The sequence below is a fragment of the Gymnoscopelus microlampas genome, assembly GCF_963454915.1.
Source record: "Gymnoscopelus microlampas genome assembly, chromosome: 1".
In the NCBI taxonomy this organism is placed as follows: domain Eukaryota; kingdom Metazoa; phylum Chordata; class Actinopteri; order Myctophiformes; family Myctophidae; genus Gymnoscopelus; species Gymnoscopelus microlampas.
In genome coordinates, this window is record NC_139962.1 from 23,286,649 (window position 1) to 23,310,390 (window position 23,742).

The window sequence follows — 23,742 nt, forward strand, 5'->3', positions numbered from 1 at the left end:
TAGATATTTTCTCTATGAACTTCAGATCTAGCAAGCTTTTGCTTCATGAGGCTGAACTAATGAGAAAAGGAGGGAGCAACTTTGTCATCCGGGTCCAGGGGGTGTTCAGCGGCCTTGTACCCAAGGTCTCTTCCATACAGGATGGCCTGGTCATGGAGTTTATGGAGAGAGGATCACTTGCCTCCTTGCAGGTCATTTAACTGATTTCACTGATTTACTGATTTATTCAATGATGTGTCCTTGTCTGTCCTCATACATGTAATTATTTGACAGCTTTAGTTACTGATGAAGTTATGCTGTATTATTATATGTTAATTTACCCAGTAGCACATAAAGTAATTAAAATCAGCCCTACCTTTACCTGCGACAACATTAAAATGATGAACACATTAATGCATCACTAATTCTGCATAATGAGTACTTTCACGTTTGCCACCCTCCACAAGTACAGTAGGGATAAGGCTAAAGGGGGAGAATTGGAATTAGCCCTTTATTTGTATTTGTGTCTCTTATTCTGAATTAAACATTTCCATTTTACCCCAACCTTCACCAGGAAGCTCTAGACGTTCCGCCCCAAAAGCCCCTGGTCTTTCGGATGGCTCACCAAGTGGCTCTGGGCATGAACTACCTTCACAGTCTCACCCCTCCCCTCCTGCATCTGGACCTGAAGCCAGGCAACGTACTGCTGGACAAAGACCTAAATGTCAAGGTGAGTTGCCAGGCAAATGTTTGGATGATTACCATCAGTGATGGACAGTGGTGGACAGTAACTATAAGTACATTTGTCTGGGTTTACAGGTGTAAAGAAGTGAGTGAAATTTGTGCAAGCTCCTTCATTTTTGTTGTTTCAGAAAGGAATAAGAAAACAAGTAAGAGTAAATAAGAAAAAAGGGAGCAGCAACAGGTTGTTGTGATCTTGTAGATCTGCAACACTGATGCCTAGGATTAATGGTGCACCTTAGCGTCTATAAGTATATCATGCACAGTATACATACATTGCTGCTATGCTCAGGCACCTTAGTTTGTTTCTTATCTCAGGTACTTTGTAAATATGTAGATAACTTGTTTTTGGCCTTCTATTGTTCTCTTGTTCAATCTCCTTCCCACTTGCCCCCTACCCCTCTTCTTCTTCTCTCTCCCCACTCTTCTTTCTACGGAATTTAACGTTGCGATGGGAATGATGTACAAAAACGAATTTCACCCACTTTTTTACCTTGTAAACCTGTGATGTGACAATAAACCTGATTCTGATTCTGATTCTGAATGGTGCTTGTTGCGTGTCTGGGAGGTGGGTTAATAATGATGAGAATAAAAGTATAGCCTATATTTTCAGCTCCTGGTCAGTCCATAAATGTACTATTCAGAATAATGTTAAGGGGAAAAACATATTATTATCATGCTATTATTATTATTATTATTATTATTATGCTATTATTATTATTACATTAATGTTAATGTTCCGTCACAGCTCACTGTTGTGCGCACGTTGATTTTAAGGGGCAGTGATCACGTAGCCTACTCCGAGACGCTCACAGTCTTGTTGTCCGTGTGACACGTTGTTAGCTTGTAGATCAGCTATTCTCAAATTGCCAAAGTTTAAATAGGGCTGAAGTGGTTTTGAAATGATAATCAGAATCTACAAAGTAACTAGTAACTAAAGTTTTCAAATAGCTGTTGTGGAGTAAAAGTACAATATTTGCCTCTGAGATGTAGTGAAGTAGAAGTAAAAGTATTGCAAGTTGGAAATACTCCAGCAAAGTAGATGTACAGTACCTCAAAATTGTACTTAAGTACAGTACTTGAGTACATGTACTTGGTTACTTTCCACCACTGGTTGGCATTTGTGTTGAAAATATATCCACTGTGCGATTAAATAGGCCTGATCTAAAATCACAAAGGATTCCCTTCAATAGTGACAACAGCAAACCTCAAGACTGAGGCTTATTAAATGTATATTTGAAACTTAGTGTTGATATGTAAACATCCTCTGAGATGACATGCATTAGTGTAACTGCTTCGAGACTTAAGTACAATCATTTTTACCTTAATAGTGGTAAAGTGATCAGTGATCAAGTGAAAGAGAGGAGGCGGGGGCGTTGGTGCTGCTGTCCGTGGTGCTGAAATGCTCTCTGGATTGTTTCCATGTTTATCGTTTATTTAAAAGGAGATATATACGTACTGACAATTGTTTTACTGTGATATAAATACTGCAATATATATTTCAACATCATTCATTCTCTGCTTCTCCTCTCTCTATTCCTTCTTCCACTTCTCTGCGTCTCTCCTTCCTCTCTGTGTTTACTTTATTTTATCTTCATTCCCTTCTCTTATTCATCCAGATCACTGACTTTGGCCTCTCCAAGATTTACAGCAGCATGACGTCCGTGAGAAGTGGTGGCCAGCCGGGGACCATTAAATACATGCCACCAGAGGCCTTAACCAACATATCATACAAAGCCAAGGATGCCTATGATGTCTATAGGTATTCATAATTCAGTTGTTTTGTTCTGTGTACCTGTCTGAATATGCCCACTTCTTCTCCCCATGATCAACCAAGCTGTCTGTCACTGTGAACTCCTGTGTATGTCCTATAAATGTGTGAAATCTCTGCATGCATGCCTGTGAGTTAAACTGTCCTTTGTGTATCTCGAGAACCGTCCACCGATCAACTTCAAACTTGTGTCGCCGACGACCCGAAGGAGTACGTACGGTGCCCAGCATAAAGTCAATCGGATAGGACGTTGACATCGGTTGATATCTGTATATGTACCGCAGGTTATTTATTGATGGTTGTCTCTCTTTTTATTTCAGTTATGGGATACTTTTGTGGTCCATTGTGAGGTGGAAAGAACCATATGAAAGTGAGTGATTGATTGATTGATTGAAAACTTTATTTACAGTTTGCAAAGACAAGCACAGGGAAGTATAATTCTGTTAAGAGGATTTTAAACCCCAAAAGCACTACGGCTTGTTTCTATTGTGGTCCTTTGTACTCAATTCATCCCTCTCTCCTTTCTTTTTTCTTGCTTTTCCCTTTGTTGTCTTCAGTTATCTCGCCACCCTTCTCTCCCTCCTCAAATCAGCCTCACAGATGGCACTCTTTGACTTCATTTTACTCATTTTACAACAATAAGAATAGTGATTAAAAAATACATTATTTGGCAAGAATCAATTCATGCTAGATATCTCTTCTCTTCTCTTCTCTTCTCTTCTCTTCTCTTCTCTCCCCTTCCCTTCCTTTCTTCCACTCCCATCATCTATATTCCTCTCCGGTCTCTCAGATGTCATCCCCGCCCGCATAGAGTTACTGATCCCCATGAACCAAAGGCCATCCCTGGAAGAGATGAACCCGGAGCAGGACCCAGGACTGGAGAAACTGAAAGAACTCATGCAGAAGTGCTGGGACCAAGAACCCAAACAAAGACCCCCATTCCGAGGTGAGAAGGCTGCCATGCAACACCCATCACTTGGATGGAAAATGTAATAGTTTTAGACTTCTGTCCTGTAGTAGAGGTAGACTTGCTGACACTGGTGAGATGATCACCAATGGGGGGAAATGAAATTGCACTGAACATACTGTAACACAACAGAATAGATTAGAATAGAGCAGGGAGAGTACTTCAAATGTATAGCAGAACAGATCATAACTAAAAATAAAATGAAAAAAAAGAACAGTGTTCCAGCCATGGGTCTAAACATCAACTGCAGTCTCTCCGATGAACTCAACTTTCTGTCCGTTCCCAGAATGCATTGCTGTGACCGAAGGCCTGTGTAAGGACTGCAAGGAGCATAAGATTACCGATGCCGTCCACCAAGTACAAAAGGAGCTGGTAATGAATGAATGAATACATGTACCAACACTTAAAAATGTCACTGTTACCCTTTTCTACATTTTTAAACAGTTTAATGACGAGAAGCCTGCCTGTCTGTCTGTCTGTCTGTCTGTCTGTCTGTCTGTCTGTCTGTCAATCTATTCATTCTTTCCAGGCCCAACAGGAAGATGAAATAACTCAGCCATCAGGTCTGTGCTTATTCCTATGATGTCCCTTCTAATTACTGTTTTGGTCTCCCTCAAAAGCATGAATCACAAACGGTTATGTTGCATGAATATCTATGACTATTGTATGTATAGTCACTGTCATTTATTTTTCTTCTATTTCTCATTTAGTTATTAAGTTATATTTCATAATTTCAGCGAGTTCCAATGGCAAATCCTTGAGAGCATCCAGCCGCATGTTGGCAGGACCTCCAGTCATCCAGGTAAGAGTTTATTGTCACAGTGAAGCTGTCCAGCATTGTGTGGTCAGAGAGACACACAGGATGTTTGTGCATCAAAGACCCAGGGGTCCTTGAGGGATTTCCAGGAGGTCCATCATTAGTGTGGTTGCCCTAACAGGGCACAGTGCCCTAACAGGGCAACCAGACTATAGTACTCTTCCCACTTTATTCCACTTAAAGTGGGAAGAGTACTATAGATAAGATAAACTTTATTTCAAACCGCTACTCCTCAGTTTCTCAGAAACTGTAAGGGCTAGAGTTACAAGACTTGGAGGGGAGATTCATAATTTAGTGCAAAATGATTTTAAAAAAGAATTACACCAGTCGGCCTCATGGTGGCGCTATAAAAGCCCCCTTTACGTTGTGGCCTATAACTCTTGAACCGTAGGTCGTAAAATAAAAATATTTTTTCCCTAGATTCCTTAGCCTGGTAAACCCTCCCTCCAGAAATCTCATTTCCATTTGATTTCTGGAGTGAGTCTGGCCTGATCCGCCTTTCTGCAATATTGGCTGTGGGCTGGAGTTGGGCGGGAGTAATACCGTTGACTGACAACCCCTTCAACCAATGATCGTTTTTCCCCTTCAGCCAATCAGCAGTTCATTTTTACCACCTCCAGACTATGTGACGCAACGGGACTTGCCCAAAATAGGTTGCCTTATTGGGATACATGCGTGTCACTCCCCGCCCCTGCCGGTTCTCTAAATTTATATTTTTAAATAGGCTCTGTCATGATTAATTGACCACATATATGAAGTTAAACAACTAAATTCTATCCAAACGATATCTTAATAGTAAATTCCGTGCCTCAAAAAAGAAGTTTGAGACCGTTTTAAAAACGAAAGTAAACAGTGAAGGCACTCGGACAACAACAATGGCTGCCGTTCGTCTTTTGTCGGAGGCACTCAGGCTGCACTCGGCTTCATTCGGGCTCACTAGAACTCGCCACCTGATTGGCCAACTGTCGCTGTCAATCACAGAACGATGAGCGACGACGCTGATAGGCTCGTCCCTTTGGCGTACAGAGCCAATATTGCAGAAAGGCGGATCAGGCCAGACTCACTCCAGAAATCAAATGGAAATGAGATTTCTGGAGGGAGGGTTTACCAGGCTATAGATTCCTTGGGTCAAGACGCAAATGCACAAAACGTAACCGTTGCAAAAACATGATTTTTGGGGGGAACAATCCTCTCAAAGTGTAATAAAAGCGATATCAAGAGTGACGTGACAATATGATTGGCCCGTTACATTTGTGGGAGGGGCCTGTTTATTTAGTGGGAGGGGCCTATTTCCTAAAATCAAAACGGCACGTATCACGAAGGCAGGATCCGATCGGCACCCGATTTGAATGGCACGTCGCACGGCCTCTGACGGTATTCCTCCCGGCGTATCCCTCGAGTCCCGGCGGCCGAGACCCGCGACCGGCGTCGGCGCAACCACACTTTGCAATTTCCCAGAATTGCGACGCGTCTAGTTGGTATTCAAAGTGTGTGTTCAGGGACCCCCAGGGGTCACACACACACACACACACACACACAAAAATTGCCGATCTACAAGCTCACAACGAGTTGCTCTGTGAAACCTTGTGAGCTTGGAGATCGGCTATTCCATCTCTCCTCTCATAGGCCAGACGTCCCACTGGTTATCAAAGAGGGGTCCCCCCTCTGTCTTCCTATTGGCTGCATGGGCTTTAAACAGCTATAACTCCAGTTGGCAACATGGTACCAAGTCCAAATTTGGTATGTGGACTTAGACCACCAATAGGGTCGAGCTGTAATTGCTGAAGCCCTGCCCTCTCTGTCTTCCTATTGGCTGGGCTTTAAACAGCCATAACTCTAGTTCGCAGCCTGCTACCAAGTACAACTTTGGTATGTGGACTTAGACCACCAATAGGGACGAGCTGTAATTGCTTACGCCCCGCCCCCTCTGTCTTCCTATTGGCTGGGCTTTAAGCAGCCATAACTCCAGTTAACAGCATGCTACCAAGTCCAAGTTCAAATAGTTCAAATATGATTATTTTGGGAGGTCCCAAGTTCAAATATGATTATTTTGGGGGTCCCCAGTTCAAATATGATTGTGCGACCTGAACATTTTGGGAACCTTTGCTCTACAGCACAAGGTGACCTGAAACACAGGTGACAAGACACATTGATTCAACGCCATATGATTGACATTAGGAGTGTTTCCTGTGTTTATGAACTGACTGAGCAACACGGATTGTTGTGAACAGTTGTGATCATTGTACTAATGTATTGATCTCTACTGGTCTATTTCTCTCTCCAGAGCTCCCAGTCTCCCTCCAGTTCCACTGGATCTGCAGGTGAGATGAATATTTTAATGTTTTATTGTTCAGTCATCATGGTAAACAATGGGTTGGGAAAGGCATAGAACACTTGCTTTGCCAAAGGAATATTTGAAATAGAATAGGCTGGCTGGTGGCAGGTACACAGGTCGACTGCGAGAGTGGTAAAACAGAAGAATTGAATACACTGTTTAATTTATTCACAGGACTAAAAAAGTATCATTGTCATTATTAACTGATAATTGGAATTAATCTGGTCTCATGCAGATGAATAAGAAAACAAGTAAATAATGTCAACAGCATTGATCCTGCAGTTAGCAGATTAACAGCTAGTGTGTAGTTCAGGGTGGGAGTATAACAGTTCAAAATAACATTTGTACTTAGAGCCCCCTAGGGGTCCCAGACCCCCTGTTGAAGACCCCTGCTCTAGACTCATAATAAGGAATAAGGAAAGGAAAACAAAACAACACATCGGTAACATTGATGTACCCATACTTTACCAGTGTTTAAATATGCTTCAATATTGAACCTAATCTATTCTACATTGTAAATGAGTTGAAGTCATTTTTCAGTATTGTGTCGTGATGTTTCTGATTTCCAGTGTCTGCAGTTGGTCTTTCAAGAGAGCCTCAGACCAGAGAGGAGTTTTTGCAGTGTGAGTACATGTTGATCATGCTTGGCGCGCACGCACGCACGCACGCACGCACGCACGCACACACACACACACACACACACACACACACACACACACACACACACACACACACACACACACACACACACACACACACACACACACACACACACACACACACACACACACACACACACACACACACACACACACACACACGTAAGTGGAAAGTACTTCTACTTTACTGGAGTATGCCCAAATTGCAATACTTTTACTTCTACTCCACTCCAATATTGTACTTTTTATTTGAAAACTTTAGTTACTAGTTACTTTGTAAATTTTGATTATCATTACAAAATATACATTTACCACCAACACAGCCTTATTTAAACTTTGGCTATTTGAAAATAGCCAAAATAGCGACACGTTGTGAGCTTATAGATCGGCTATTTTCAAAATATTTTAATGAATTTTAGACATTTGATAACTTATATGGAGTACTTTTACTTTTGGTCCTTTAAGAATATTTTGATGGCAATACTTTTTGTACTTTTGCTCAAGAACATTTTGATTGCCGGACTTTTACTTAAAACAGTGTTTCTGCATGGCAGTATTGATACTTTATAAAGTATGAAGTTCTGGGGTTTAATTTGCTCCGATGGAGGCTTTGCATTGAAACACAAGAAAGTTGAGAGTACAGTGTGCGGGCCTCGCTCCTCTAGAGTAGTGGGGGTGTACCTGGATCACAGTGCAGGTACTCTGTCCTTCTACAGTGTTTCTGACATCATGATGAGCCTCATCCATAGGGTTCAGACCTTGTTCACACAAGCTCTCCATCCAGGGATAGGGCCTTATAGTGTTGGATCTACAGGAGAGCTGTGTGACATGTCGCTGTCCAGCGGGCACAAGAAGTAGGCCTATGCAGCTTTTTTTAATCAACAACTCTTAAATCAACGCTATTGAACACCCAATTTTCTACACAGACGTAAAGTCTGTGTAAAAAATATATATATTTGAACCAATGAAAAGTATTAAAAAAGCGCTTCTGACAAAACCTCCCAACTCCATTGGATCCTCAAACTCCTCAAAATCAACGCTATTGAACACCCAATTTTTTACACAGACGTAAAGTCTGAACCAATGAAAAGTATTAAAAAGCGCTTCTGACAAAAAAAATGACGCAGGGTTTCCCCCCCTTAGTCTGTTAAAACTATGCAGTGTACCTGTTTATCAAACTTAGCACTGACGCTAATGTTATAAAAACAAGGGCCTGTTCCTCAAAAGGTGAATAAACTAAGCCTGGACTTAAGCCAAATCCAGACTTGACAAAGTCGGGTCCATATAAGCCTCGTTTATTCCGTTCCTCGAAGCAAAGCCAAAAGGAGCGACTTTGTCGAGCTAGGCCTTGTCAAGCCAGGCTATGTCCAGCCAGGATAATGAAGCCAGGCTTCACGTATTTCTATAAAAGACCATGAAAGTCGATAGCAGAATCCTTGAACTTGACCAATCATGGAGTCCAAAACCAGAGCGGCGTTCCTCTCTGTGGCTGAACAGCAGCATTGCAGCAGCTCATGAAATCATACAAGTAAGTAAAATGTATTATAAGCGAGAAAGGAAACGCGACCGCAATAAATAGATCCAGGGAGAAAGCGTGGCAAAGTATTGCAAGCACACACAGAGTGTGTGTGTGTGTGTGTGTGTGTGTGTGTGTGTGTGTGTGTGTGTGTGCGCGCGCGCGCGCGCGCGACGGGACGGCAACGGGACGCACGGGACGGGACGGTTTCCTGTCCTTTCCTGTCCTCCTCTGACAGGGAGACCCAGTTGTGCACTGTGTTCAGGTCCAGTGAGAGTCGCCGGGCATCTGTGAGAAGAACACGTGACAAAAAAAAAATTATGATCAGAACAAATGAAAACCTTATAAACCTTAGAGTGTGTGTGGTGCGTTAGGGCTGTCACGATTATGACATTTTACATGACAAATAACTGTGAAATCATACAAGTAAGTAAAATGTATTATAAGCGAGAAAGGAAACGCGACCGCAATAAATAGATCCAGGGAGAAAGCGTGGCAAAGTATTGCAAGCACACACAGAGTGTGTGTGTGTGTGTGTGTGTGTGTGTGTGTGTGTGTGTGTGTGTGTGTGTGTGCGCGCGCGCGCGCGCGCGACGGGACGGCAACGGGACGCACGGGACGGGACGGAGGGGTTGACCGCGACTGGGGGCCGCGACGGATAAGCGGGGGACGGGGGGGACGGGGCGGGACACGCAATAACCCCACATTTGCAAGACCACTTTGGTAGAGGTTTGGGTTGTGTATTACCTTGCCATCATGATGTAACTCCAAAGGTGGACAAGAAATAAAAAATAATTTCTCCATTGACTAGAAATTGATCATTTAAAATATGCTCCTCATTGATTTACATTCAGTGAAGAAGCTCTTTTAAACCCGTAACTAATCATTTATATAAATATATACATATATATATATATATATATACATATATATATATATATATATATATATATACATATATATATATACATATATATATATACACATTTATATATATATATATAGACATTTTTTATAATATTAAAAAAAAATCTGTTATATATTATCAAACATCTAACAACAATATGAACTATAGTGTTAACAGAGTGACAATGACATCACATGAGTCATTGTGAAACAATTATGATTCATGGTCACACACTATTTCAGTAATATAATTAATTTGATTATATCTGATTGTATTTATTTCATTTTATTTGAATGCAAGGTCATTAAAATGAGTCCATATTCAAACACATTTGTTGAATTAACTGTGGAAAAACTTGAAGAACAAGGCACTGGATTAAGTAAGCTTGGCTGTTATCCTGCTCCTGACCAGGCTAACTTCACAGCTAAATTGCCATGGTAACTAAGGTAGGCTTGCTTCAATTCTCTTTTGAGGAATCGGGTCATGGCTAAACTTAGCCAGGGTGAACTGGCTTAACTAATCTTCAAGCTAATTCAGCTTTTGAGGAACCGATTCAGCCCTAATCCTGGCTAAATTAAGCCAGGATAGGTGTTAAAGCCAGGCTTAAGCTCTAATTCCCTTTTGAGGAACAGGCCCCTGGTCATTCTATTTCTAAAATCTATGAAGTGTTTTCTGAGGAGATCAACGTGACAAGAAATTAGTTCATAGCATTTCTCTCGCTAGTTGTACTGAAACTCCGTGAAACCCTCTTTGCAGAAGTTATTGTATTATTTAAAGTCCTCTTTATTATTGTAGGCCAATATAATAAGTGTCATGAAGCATCAGGGCATTAATTCACATGATGTGATGCATTGTGAGTTTGGAGATCCATTTGGAATTTATCCCCATTTGGAATCTCTCCCTCCGCGCGATTGGAGCTATTGTCAGATGTTCTGACCGACACAACTCCTAACTCCACTTGAGCTGGATTTCTGTTCGGACAAAACTCCTAACTCCACTTGAGCTGGATTTGGGTAAAGTGGTGATAATATAATGACACATGCAAGTATCTGATAATATACAAAGTCACTATACCAACTGCGATGAGGCAGTATTGCTTTGTTTTAAAAATATACGGTTTTCTTCATTTCCTGAAAAACGTATATTTTGTTTTTTCATTTCCTGAAAAATTTGCATTTTGGAGTTAGCTGGTTGTTGCTGGACAGCAGAGATATGATAGTTATGGCTAAATTCAGCTTATGCTGGTGTTTACCACTAGGCGCCAGTGGCCGAGTGGTTAAGGCGCATACAGCACTCTAATGCAACCTGACAACAAGTCGTGGGTTCGGTTCCCAAACCCAATGGCCTTTGCTCTGTGTGCTCATGTGGCCTATAATAGCCACTTATTTTGGGATTGACAAAGTTTATATATTTGTATGCCAAATTGAACATGTGTGTGCTGTTTTGTATGTTCAAGGTTTCTTTATTATTACATCAAAGCAAAACAAATTGTAAGTTACCAAAAATAAATCGGTGAAACTGAGGTACCGTCTCTGTCCTTTTTTTTTCTTTTTAAAGTTATTTGGTGAGCGCTGTCATAAATGTTTGGATATTGTGTTTTTAGAAGTATATTGGGTTTAGCACCAAAGTTTTACTCTGGGAAGGTGAAATCAGACTCCTCCATTCATTGCACGGACCCAAGTTTATATATTTGTAGGCCAAAGATGTTTTGTAATGTTCAGTTTCTTTATTACATCTTGTGTACATGAGTAAATATTTTGTTCTGGTTCCTCATACTGTACAGTGTAGCAGCAATACAAATATAGCGCACACACACACACTAACCCGTGGGGCAGAAAACCCCCTTAGAGGTCTGAAATTGTGAGAGCACAGATCATGTAAACGCAGTTTAGAGAAAATGCCCGCCGATCAGATTAAAATGCTTTTTATTGAACTATACGGAATATACACTTGGACCACCTGATTCGGATGCTATCAATGCATAGAATGGGAGATTATCACGTTCTATCAGACCATTGAATGGGCGAAGTAGGCGACCTACCGTCTACCCCGCGATTTATCAGACCATTCAGTGGGCGTAATCAGGAGCTACTGACCTACCGACGGAGATGACTTAAATACTTTAGTTTCGGTTTTGGTTTTGGTTGTTTCGGTTTCGGACCATGACGGAGGCGCGCAGTCTCAGGCGAGGTGGAGCCCCGCGACGGGCCACCGAAGGAGCTAAGGCGACTGAGTTGCCGTCCGGAGCGGTGCGACCCTCGCCTGTGCCTACTCAGCGCCGTTCGAGTTATGTACCGATATGGACAGAATCGTAAATATTGTTGTGGGGACTGCTCCGCCTCCGTCGGTAGGTCAGTAGCTCCTGATTACGCCCAATGAATGGTCTGACAAATCGCGGGGTAGACGGTAGCTCGCCTACTTCGCCCATTCAATGGTCTGATAAAACGTGATAATCTCCCATTCAATGCATTGATAGCATTCGAAGCCGGTGCTTGGACCCACCCATTTCAAATTGTAACATCCGTGGCCATGGGGTAAGCACTTTATATTTGAAATCTGAACATTTATGTATATGTACGGGTTGTAAATGGAGAAAGTGCCAAAACCAGGTTGAAGTTCTGCTATCGACGATTGTGACAGACGAGCGTCATATGAACCGTGGCTATATTCTACTAGTGTTGTGAAAACGGGTTGTTTGTAACTGAGGCTTATTGGACCCTTTTAGTTTTAATGTGTGCGTGTGTCATTGACCGTCTAGCTGCTGTGATTTGCATAATACACAGGCTCTTTTATTTCCAATACAAGTAACTGTAAAATCCAACACACTGTTGGTGAAATAGAACAATGTCTTTGTAGTATGTGTGTGTGTGTGTGGGGGGCAGTCTTACCATTAGGCAAGGTTAAGGTTAGGCGGCCGCTTGGGGCCTCAACAGGGCCTCATGAGATGTCCTCAAATTATAATTTCTTGAGTAAACAGCTTTTCATTTCATTTGAGGCCCCTCAAAAAACATACATCCAGGCTGCAGTGGACTATTCCATTATGCCACTGGCCAATTGTAAGCCAAGGTGCCGAGAACGTCACGTCACATTCCAGGAACTAAAGACTAAAAACATTTTTGACACTTACCGACGGCACTCACGACACAGAGATGCCGGTCTGATCGATTTTGAAAAAGAAAAGACACTTTGAAGGCGGCGCACATGGAAGGAGGAAAAATAATGAGTTCATAAATAAACTTCAAAACTAACTAACTTCCCTTTCAATTACGCTGCCGCACCTGATGTTATGGTTGTTGTTACAGCATTGCAACAACAACAACAACCAGCGTTGTGCTGCCTGCTACAGACATTAGTGCTTGTAGTACTAGTGATGTTAACATTAACCTAGGACTAGTAGCTGACGATGATGACGATGATGACAGAAATGGTGATGATCAGCAATTCCTGTCACAGAACCAAGCATCCAAGATGGCAGTGCCACAGCCACAATCTATATTTATTTATTCATTGACTTAAATCAGTGGTTCCCATAACTTCCTATATATTTTTCATATCAAGGACCCCCAAATTGAAAAATGTTTCGGCACACAGCAAGGCATTACGACGCCATCAAGACCTGCCAAAATACATTTTAGTCTATGACTAAAATCATATGATATTTAGTCAACTAAAACTAGACTAAAACTAAAACATTTCAGATGACTAAAATGTGACTAAAACTAAATAGAATGTTATTCAAAAGACCATGACTAAACACTGGTGCCATGTCTCTCTTCCTGTGGATAGAATCTCACACTGGAGGAGCCAGTCCATGCAGACACTTGTAAACAAAGCAGAGACTTTTAAAGGCCTTAAAATAATCAAAACTTTTTTTTTAAAAGTGATGCTTTTAAAAAAATGCTAGTGATGGTATGAGCTTGGTTTCTTGTTCAAGACCTTGATAGATCTCTTGAAAAGTTGTTCAATTGCAGGACTGTGGCACCAGCAAACGACCAGTTTGTGAAAGAATATTCAATGTGGGATAAAATCAAACAGTGTAGATATGACATTATGCCTTAAGGATGTTTAAACTAAAATAGTATACACTGTATACTATTTTAGTTTCAAAAATACTTAGGGACAATTAGCCTGTATACTAAATACAAGCTAACTGTTGGACATGGCATCCTCATTGGTCTCTCAGCAATGAGACTTCTAAATCCTGAACCAGGAGACGCATACTGTACATGTATATCCATGCATGGTGATCCTTCTTCTGAGAACATCAGTGTGCCACTTGCTAGTCCATCTGATCCACCTCCATCTGTTCCACCATCAGCTCCATCTCCATCACCTCCACCACCATGAGTAGCTTATCCACCAGCTCTGTCGAATAGAGACAAATATCACTTTGTGGAATATTTATAGCTACACAGAAAGGGGTGCACTGCAATGGTGACCAAAGGGGTAAGGTGCTAGCCTGATTATCAGACTGAAGCTGGGTGGAGCTTCAGTCTGACATTGGCTCCCTAAACCAATTAGAATTGGTTTAGAATTTCCCTAATTACAAGGGACCCCCACCTCCGACTCTCATTGGACGGTCCTATACCTGCCACATGATTTTGAGAAACAAAACCAAAAGTGACCATTTATTTATATAGCTGCTCTGACGCCACCCTCTCTGTTCCTGTATCTGTCTCCTCCTTGCCATGGAGCTTGTTGTGTAAACAGCATATAAATGGCAATTCTCTAGCCGCTCTTGCTTTGCATAAATTATGTCAGTCAGGTTAATAGGTAAGGTAATAAAACTTTAGTCCAAAATTCTCCTTTAAGAGGAGAGCCAAACTGAGCTTTCCTTTAAGCACCACAACTGCTGCAGCTGCACCCATCATGTTTAGAATATGCATCAAAGCCCTAATGATAAAAACTGAGACTTTATTTTGTAGATAGATGTTTTTAATAACAGAGAACACTCCATAGGCTACAGCAGCCGATAACTAACAAGGCCTACGTTTGACAAAATTAGGAAGAATGATGTCAGACTCAGCTCTCCTTCCCGATGCCAAATAATAATAGTAACAACACAACACGTTCAACAATATGTAGCTATATGGTCTGGATATAAACTTTTATAACATGTTACGGAGCGCTCCGGACCGGTTACCTCAGCGAATACACGAATGCTCTCCCAAAAACACGGTCGCCCCGGATCAAATCCGGCGACCTGGGAACGGTCGCCACCAGGTACTACTAAATGTAACCTCAGTAAAAAATGGGGGTGAGTGTGTTTTGGGGCGATCGTTCCGGTTACCGGGACGTTCTCGCTCTCGTCGTGCTGTCATTGTTTGATGACAGGGCACGGTGTATTCTGGAAATGCCATCAGCTCACGGAAGGCTTTCCCCTCAACAACGCTAATTGTAGGCATAATATCTTCGGCTATCATCTTGGCTGTCAAATCAGTGATCTTTTCTGGCCGCCAGTTATCATGGCGAGGTTTCACTGTGAAGTCTGCCATTGTACTTTCTTGGGTGAGGGGCAGGCTTTGGGACGGGGTGTCTCATTTGATGTGATTTGACATCACTGATGTTGACGACGAGTGATACGCATACTTTGCGCTGCACAATTTGCAATGCACTGTTTTATCGTCAATCTTGACTAAATCATCCCACACCGCACTCTTATGTGAAGCTGCCATTTCCAAGCGGGCTTTCAAGAAGGACGTACACATAACTAGTCAGCGCGCACACGACCAGATATAATGTTTTACATTTTGAACTGGCTATTTTGGAACACGCCATTTAAAAGAAAATATATATATATGTATTAAAAATAATTTGAGACGAAAAGTTGACATAAAGGTTGCTTTTTCTTCCGTATGTTCAACGGCAAACCTGTCTCATATGCTCCTAAGAAGTGACTGTTGTAAAGAAATTCAACATCACATGACACAATAGGATGTCGCACAGATGGGGGACGCAGGAGTATGCAGAACGCAGATGTTAAAAGAGCTTGAAGCAATGCTGAAAATACAACAATCCGTGTGCACCAGAAGTCGGGAGACTCATGATCATCGGCAAGATCAGCCTCAAACAAGCATAGACCCAATATGAATTGATTCTTATCACACCCAGGTTCAATCCTTCCTTTCACATTTTCTTATCTGCCTTCTCTGGGGTCACACTCAACACCAGAACAAGCCAAACAGAATTACCTCCAGCTGTTGGCCTGCGGAAACCGTCATATGCACGACAGGCATTGATCAGTTCTCTCAGCTGTTCAGGGCAGTCCTCAGTAAGTGGCTCAACTTGTTTGTCCTCACACACTCTCTTATGGATCTCTTTATATGTGGAACAATCTGTTATGAGAGAAGTGGTTATAATACATGAAACAATGCGGTTCAGGCAATTGTGTAAATTGTTAAGTGTGCAAAAACATTACAGTCTGAATCAGGTCACGCACCATCAAAGGGTTTCTTACGGGTGGCAATTTCCCACAGGACAATTCCGAGACTGGAAGAAATTAAAGAAATACACTTTGGGATGGTTCATTCACTCACTCATTACAGTTATTGCTATTACAGTTATTACTACAGTGCCAATTATAGACAATTTGGTATTTAGCAGACGCTCTTAACCAGAGCGACTTACAATAAGCAAGGTAAACACATACAGAACATTAAAGGCAGAGCGACAGTGTACTGTAGTGCCTCAGTAAACTATCACAGATAAACGAAGAACCTAGCATCAGTTTAAACAATGTAGTGTCAAAATAATAAGCTGTACATTGAACTATAGGATACCAAGTAAACAATGAACCTAGCATCTGTCTAAATAACATATTATTAAAATAGCAGTTGATTATCCCATTATTCTTATGCATTTTTTTTAGTACAGACTTTGTTATGAAGGTGCTATGTAAAACATATTTTGTTATTAACTGTTGTTACCTATACATCTCATGTGCCTTGCAGTATGGCTCATTGACATTCCCCAGCTGCTCAGGTGATTGGTATTTCAAGGAGATATTTCTTTGGTCCTCACGATTTTCTGTCCTTCCCAAGGATGTCGCTGTTTTTGACAACTCAAAGCCACCCAGCTATAGTCACAAAACATACAATCAATGAAGGATATCATTACAAAATATAATATAATATCTACCAAATACAATTTGTACCTGTAGGTAAGCAATGATTGCTGAATAGAAAACAAACGTATTATCCCAAAATGTGACATTTAAAACATCAATTTCAAAAGTACCACAAACTAAATATTAATGTAAGAAAATACAACAAATATCTTCACATCAACATATATGAAATATGCTTTATATTTGACCCCTCATACCTTAACTCTGTACCCTCCATCTACCAGGAACTTGTAGCTGTTGAGATTCCCATGAACTTTAGATTTGTCTTCTGTTTGATGTAATCTAGGAGGAAATAATAGGCGTCATTGTAAGTTATCAGAACCAAAGTGAGAGTTAAAAGGTGTGGATTAAACCTGTCTGGACACTTAAGCCTAATTTATGCTCTGTTGCACCAAAAATACCAGACCTACAAGCTCACAACGCGTTATGACCTTGTAGGTCAGTTATTTTGACACTGTCATGCGACAAAGTATAAATTGGGACACCCTCATAGAGACAGTGTGCAGTGTACAGTATCACTACCAAATTGGTTATTAGGTCCCTTTTTGGTATCTCTGATCTCTGAATTATTATTATTATTATTATTATCTTGGCTGTATTTATTTCTGAACATAACATGCAACCTACCCTGTCAACCCACCAAGTGAGATTCTTATTCATACAACTTATTCTGAAACAACTTGTTTTGTTACCTGTAGAGGCCTTGTGCAGCATCCAAACACATGCGAGCTTTCCTGCCCCAAGGTAGCCTGGTTCCAGACGAATCTGCCTTTGCAAAATTGCATGCACTTTAGCCCTCGGCAGATTAGGTCTGGCCCCCCTCCATAGAGATTTAAATTCTCTCCCTCCGCAGTTGTGCGGAGCCAACCAGGGCCCAGTATCCAAATGTGGGCGGGCTTATCACCTTATTTGGAGCAATGACGTACAAGGAAGCACTGCTCTGATTGGTTCGTTCAAGGAAGCACTGCTCTGATTGGTTTAGGTCTAACCAATAGAGTCCGTTTGGATCTTTTTGTAACCGCCCCTTGGAAGAAAATCTACCGTTGATAGGGACCAGACTAATATCCACGCAGTGTGTCGTGTGATATTGTCTGGCTACGCGAGGCTAGCCCCAAGGTAGCTCTTCACGCGGTGTGTCCAACACTTGTCTGAGACTTCCCTTCTCACAGTACTCCATAACTATGAGGTAGTCTGAGTTGGGTCCTACAGGTAGGCAGAAGGACATGACATTGGGGACAAGATACTGTGATCCTGGGCTAGGTTTGACTAAAGCAATTAGAACACCAACCCGTTTTGTTCTAGTGCAAAGTACAAAAATGAAGCAGCAGTGACATGGTTTCAATAATTATGGAGCCTAGTACTTCTTAACAAATACAATGATAACGCTTACTCACCGTTCTCACTCGGGACACAGATGCCAAACATTCGCAGTATGGTTGGTGCTTCAAAGCGCTCCATGGTTTGAATCTCCCTGTTGAATGTTTTCCTCACCTGACTTTTAAGGAGATGATAGAGATGCCTGGCTGTTAACACTAATGCATTCCTTGTTGTTCAGCTCACAGGCTAATAAGAACTCAAAAATGTAATTTGGGTGATGTATATATATATTTTATTGTTGCCTTTGGTATCCAACCTCGGGAAATGATGAATGCTGGGTGATATATCATACTGTATATTATAGTATAAGCATCTTATCAATTAAAAGTGTGCCACAAACCTTGGATCAGTGGTCATTGAAGATTTGTATCTTTTGATGGCCACAGTCGTTTTATTGTATTTTCCCCTGTAGATTTCTGAGGTGGGAGTGTCCTTGAAGAGCTTTCTATCACTCAACTCCTCAGGTTTAATCTCTCGGATTTGAGGAAAGGCGCTGGGCTTTTGTACTGTCGATGGCAACCGAAGGAGCACAGGAAGTATTACATAACTTTGTGTGGCAGGTGTCATCAAAAACACAGTGGTGTATTCCGAAAATACTCTCACACATATAAATCTATAAATCCTCTTGCAAAAACTCATTTATCTACTTTGATATTTTGGGGGGGTTCAAAAACCTATATACAGCTAAAGCATTTTGACCTCAATGTCTACCAAAATAATTGTAGTACTAACTGGTCCACTGAAGGCAATGTGACTCGCTTGTAAATCAGGTATTTTTGCTACTTTTTTTGCGAGAGTTTCACGGGACCACGCCCGCTTGCCTCTCCGCCCTCAACTTCTCCGCGCGTCCAAAATAATCGCCCGTCTCTCATTGAAAATGAATTACTAAGGCGCGTCACTCGCTCCCTGTCTGAAGCGGCCTCTACACTTTCCACCTGACAGCGACGATATTTAAAGTGTTACAGTTGTATAGTTTAATTTGTTATAGTGTATATTAGACAAACCATAACATGCATTATATTGAATGAGATGTGGCAACTGACATTAAAGTTGTTTACTTACTATTTTCAATCATTTGTTTGATGACATCCTGGTTCTCCAATATATGTTGAAGCACTGTGAAACATCCGATATTAAAGCCAATCACACAATACTAACTTCATAAAGTCTATACAGCCTCAATTTTATCATTAGACAATGGACCTGATGTATACTCTTACATATTACATTACATTACATTACATTACAGTCATTTAGCAGACGCTTTTATCCAAAGCGACTTACAATAAGTGTATTCAACATAGGTAGGGAACGAAACTACTAATCACCAGAGGTCTTAAGTGTATTTCCTGTAAAAACAAGCAACCAAGAGTATACCTAGCGCTAAGGTAAAAGTGCAATATATCAGCTATCTACTTTCAAGCACATGAGATAAAATAGCCAAATCAAATGAGCACGAGCTAATCAATCCAATACAACAATAGTTCCTAAACTAGTTAACAACAAGTAGGCCAGGCAAAGAGGAAGGGTAGTGTTTCCTGAAGAGGTGGGTTTTCAGCCTGCGGCGAAAGATGGGCAGTGACTCTGCTGTCCTGACATCAGTGGGAAGTTCATTCCACCACTGTGGGGCCAGAACAGAAAAAAGTCGTGACCGTGTCGATCGACCAGAAGGACCGTTGAGTGGCGGGGGAGTCAGTCGCCCCTTGGTGGCCGACCGGAGTGGTCGGGAAGGGTTGTGGGCATTGACCAATACCCGGAGGTAAGAGGGAGCTGTTCCTTTCACTGCCCTATAGGCTAGCACCAGGGTTTTAAACTGAATGCGAGCCGCTACGGGGAGCCAGTGCAGGGAACGGAGAAGGATAGTTGTGTGAGAGAACTTGGGGCGGTTGAACACCAGACGAGCCGCAGCTTTCTGAACAAGCTCCAGGGGTCTGATGGCAGATGCCGGAGCGCCAGCCAGGAGGGAGTTGCAGTAGTCCAGGCGGGAGATGACAAGAGCCTGGATGAGCACCTGGGCTGCCTTCTCCGTGAGGAAGGGCCGAATTCTCCTGATGTTGTAGAGGAGGAATCTGCAGGACCGTGTCACTGATGCGATGTTAGCCGAGAACGACAGTTGATCGTCCAGGGTCACACCCAGATTCTTCGCAGTCCGAGTTGACGTCACCACAGCGTTCTCAATGGTGATGGCCATGTCTCGGTGAGGACAGCCCTTCCCCGGGATGAACATCAGCTCGGTCTTGTCCAGGTTGAGCTTCAGGTGGTTCGTCGACATCCACTCCGAGATCCACTCCGAGATGTTACATAGGAGATCAAATCTGTACACTCTGTAGAATAATCCAACCACTTCCTACCAGTGAACCCTGCTGATTTAGTCATGCTCTACGAGGTCTATAATGCATGCAAAATCAGGAATGTTATATAAAAATGGTGGATTTCAGGCATGGAGTTTGACATGACACGCTCTCTCATTCAATGTGAAAAAGAAAGGCCTGTAAACATTGGGCTTAAGGTACGATTATAGAGTTCTTGCTAAACATTTGATACGTAAAAGATCACAAGGACCCCCACTCTCTTCTCACTTTTCTGCAGCTCTTCATGATCCTTCTTCCTGTCTTCTTCATCCTGTTCCCGCCGAGAAGCTGCTTCGAACAGCTTGGCCACTTTATGATTGTGGTCCACCTGCAGAGCCACCTTCAGCACCTTGAATGCGTCGTTGAGACGCTCGTTCATAATCCCAAACTCATCCCCCTTCATGACCTGCAGCAATGAACTAAATAGAGATACTATCATTGACATTGTATGTATAATTGACATTGTATATTTGACATTGTGTCTTCTTGTTATCTGACTTAGTTCTCCTTGTTTCATTCTTTATTCTCTACCCTTACGACCTCTTCTTTTTTTAACTGCAAAATGCAAAATGAGCTGGGAGACAAATGTTTCACTCACGCTTTTATACGTGTAAACGTGCGACGTGTTTTTTTCCAAAAGCTTTGCAGCATTCTCCAGTATGGTTTTGAGGTTCTTGAGGACCTTCTTCACAGTCTTATCATCTCCCATTTGCTCGGTTTCCAGCACCAGTTCGTTGAGCCCATCCACGCGGTCGACCAGACGCTTGCACTGTCTCTTGTTGGATTGGACCTCCTTATAAAGAGTGTGGAGTGCTGATACCAGTAATCCTATGGGCTTGATGAGGCCTATGTATTCCATGACTGAAGACTGAAGACACATGAGAGAATGGAGAAAGGAGGACAGATAGGTTGAAATGTGACACACAGAATCAAAATTAAGTAATTCCAGCTGAAATGCACCTTGTTGAACTGAACTGAATTGCATTTTACTGGACTGGGCTTGCCTTGAATGGAACGGAAGGAATTTGATTGGATTTAGTTGGAGCGGTGCAAACTAGGGAAGTGTAAAAATGTAAAGAATCAGCTGATCGTACACTCAGGTTTCTCCACTGTTGTGTATGTTACGTTTACCACCATTTCAGCAAGAGCTGTCTAGAAAGCTAAAAAGGTTAATTAATATAAATAAATAAAAACAACAGAGGAAAAAGCATGAGTGTGTTACTTTATGATTATTTTTGATAAGCCAGTGGAAAATACTTCTCATGAAACAACCTACAATATGAGAATGTCTCTGTTATTGAAGCTTTATCATGTAAAAACACCACAACAAGAACCCCCCTGTATAATTCATGTAGAGATCACATACTAGATTACTAGCAACACCTATTGGTTACATTCTACATACACAGAGTTTTCTTCACCACATAATGCATGAGTATGAAAGGAAATGGGCTCCTATTGTCTCCCTGATCCCTATATCAAACTGTTAGCAGAAGATTTCGAAATTGACTGAGAATTTAGGTTTATTTAGAAGTCTTCAATGTTTTTAAGATCAAGTACACATATAGCTGATCTACAAGCTCACAACGTGGCACAGCGACAGCGTGAGGAGTTGTGACTTGTGTAAGCTTGTAAATATGCTATTTTTGACGAATGTTCCACCCAGAATATAGGGATGATAGGGTTCAAGTGGTTAATCTTGAGCTAAATCCTGAGCCAAGCGTCTGATAGACGCTTGACTCAGGTGTCCCTATACTTATTGTCTTTGATGTATTTGGCCATTAGTGTGTTAATTCAATAGGTAAAAAAATAAACGTTACATTGTCAATATCAATATCAACATATCATTTAAAACAGCTCAGCAACAGATTTAACAAACTGGCAAAACATGCTTGGTTTTGGTGTAGGCTATCACATGAGTACAACTTCATAGAAAAACACAGTTAATATCTCTAAATTAAATCTATGCTAGTTTAACATAGAGGATTTTGCTGTGATTATTTGCATAGCCCTGGAAAAAAGTTGAACAGTGGACATAATTTACTACACGTTTCCTGACACAGCTTAGATATGAAACTATATGACAAGAGTCATATTGGGTGAGTACACTACAAGTTAAGAATGCAGCATGACGACTCCCACCCCAGCCAGGGCCTACCCAGCAGGGCATGGGTGTGATCTATGGCTGTGTAAACAGTGGTTGACAACAGCCTGGTAAACCTCTCCCTCCGGAAGGGAGGGGGGGGGGTTACCAGGCTAGGTCTCCACTAGCCCTGAAACATGACTGTCATACCATGACAGTAATGGTGCCGAGTCCCCCTGGTTTATAGCGGTGTTCGATTTTTTTACATTGCCAACTCTCACATGTACATAAACGTTCAGATTTCAAATATTAAGTGCTTACCCCCAAGCCACAGATGTTACAAGGCGACCCGGACCGCGATAAGTACCCGTATCTCCCGTATTGTTCAATAAAAAGCATTTTAATCCCATCGCCGGCCATTTTCTTTTTTGTTTGTTTGCAATGTATCAGAGTGCAATACACCTCCCAACCATTAGTGTCGCATAGTTGAAAGTATCGGAGAAAATTTTGAGAAATTGGCCGGCGATCGGATTAAAATGCTTTTTATTGAACAATACGGGAGATACGGATACTTATCGCGAACCGGGTCGCCTTGTAACATCCGTGGCTCGCGGGTAAGCACTTTATATTTGAAATTTGAACGTTTATGTACATTTGAGTTTGAGAGTTGGTAATGTAAAAATCGAACACCACTAATAAACCAGGGGGACTCGGCGCGTCATGTGAACCATGGCTAGGTCTCCACTATAAAGCGTAAAAACATAGACGCCGCTTTATGCTCGTGCTCACGGGGTACTAAAACCCAATCCAGCGGTTTCCTGCTGAAATAATTTTAACGCCGAATAAATATTGCAGAATGTTTTAAAAGACATACACAAACAGCACAATCAGAACGGTAAAATACCGTTGTGGGGAGATGGGGGAGAAGTATAAAGCTGCTGCTTCTCTCCGACCCTGCCCACACATGAGGTAGCACCGTCTCTCTCAAGACAAGTAGGAAGAAAGGTACTACTAACTTTGTAACCTTGTTAATGTTGTCATCTTGAATTAACCAAACTAGAATCCAGAATCCACACATGTTAGAGGATGTTAGTTCATGGACCAGAGCTAAGA

At 41.7% G+C, this 23,742-nt stretch overlaps 2 protein-coding genes across 2 annotated transcripts in view; one reads left to right on the top strand and one right to left on the bottom strand.

Annotated features, from left to right (window-relative positions):
* Nucleotides 1-8,127, top strand: part of LOC311043229 (receptor-interacting serine/threonine-protein kinase 3-like) — a gene marked incomplete at its 3' end in the record, with an annotated part of 12,639 nt that extends 4,512 nt beyond the window's left edge. Inside the window, exons 3-13 of the mRNA XM_084054405.1 lie at nt 26-191; nt 554-709; nt 2,340-2,482; nt 2,812-2,861; nt 3,282-3,437; nt 3,745-3,830; nt 3,988-4,021; nt 4,196-4,260; nt 6,560-6,596; nt 7,180-7,366; nt 7,935-8,127. Coding sequence (XP_083910531.1) covers nt 26-191; nt 554-709; nt 2,340-2,482; nt 2,812-2,861; nt 3,282-3,437; nt 3,745-3,830; nt 3,988-4,021; nt 4,196-4,260; nt 6,560-6,596; nt 7,180-7,366; nt 7,935-8,127 — 1,273 coding nt within the window. The remainder of the gene's footprint in view (nt 1-25; nt 192-553; nt 710-2,339; nt 2,483-2,811; nt 2,862-3,281; nt 3,438-3,744; nt 3,831-3,987; nt 4,022-4,195; nt 4,261-6,559; nt 6,597-7,179; nt 7,367-7,934) is intronic.
* Nucleotides 8,128-12,630: 4,503 nt separating this feature from the next.
* On the bottom strand, nt 12,631-21,646 carry LOC311043240 (mixed lineage kinase domain-like protein). The gene is made up of 11 exons (XM_084054416.1): nt 20,775-21,646; nt 19,258-19,311; nt 18,536-18,701; nt 18,213-18,313; nt 17,929-18,021; nt 17,511-17,583; nt 17,016-17,100; nt 16,619-16,767; nt 16,132-16,181; nt 15,884-16,027; nt 12,631-14,057 (listed from the first exon to the last, which is right to left on the bottom strand). Exons 1-11 carry the CDS (start codon nt 21,061-21,063, stop codon nt 13,972-13,974), a joined length of 1,290 nt encoding a protein of 429 aa, XP_083910542.1. The 5' UTR covers nt 21,064-21,646; the 3' UTR covers nt 12,631-13,971.
* Nucleotides 21,647-23,742: the final 2,096 nt, after the last annotated feature.

What these genes read in the sequence shown, in the direction of transcription:
- LOC311043240 (XM_084054416.1), bottom strand. Translation starts at nt 21,063, where the DNA reads ATGAAACAAGGAGAACTAAGTCAGATAACAAGAAGACACAATGTCAAA. An exon ending in TCATGAAGAGCTGCAGAAAA is followed by an intron (nt 19,312 to 20,774) that starts GTGAGAAGAGAG and finishes GATGTTTCACAG; the next exon opens with TGCTTCAACATATATTGGAG. An exon ending in CCGCAGGCCAACAGCTGGAG is followed by an intron (nt 14,058 to 15,883) that starts GTAATTCTGTTT and finishes TCTATTCGACAG; the next exon opens with AGCTGGTGGATAAGCTACTC.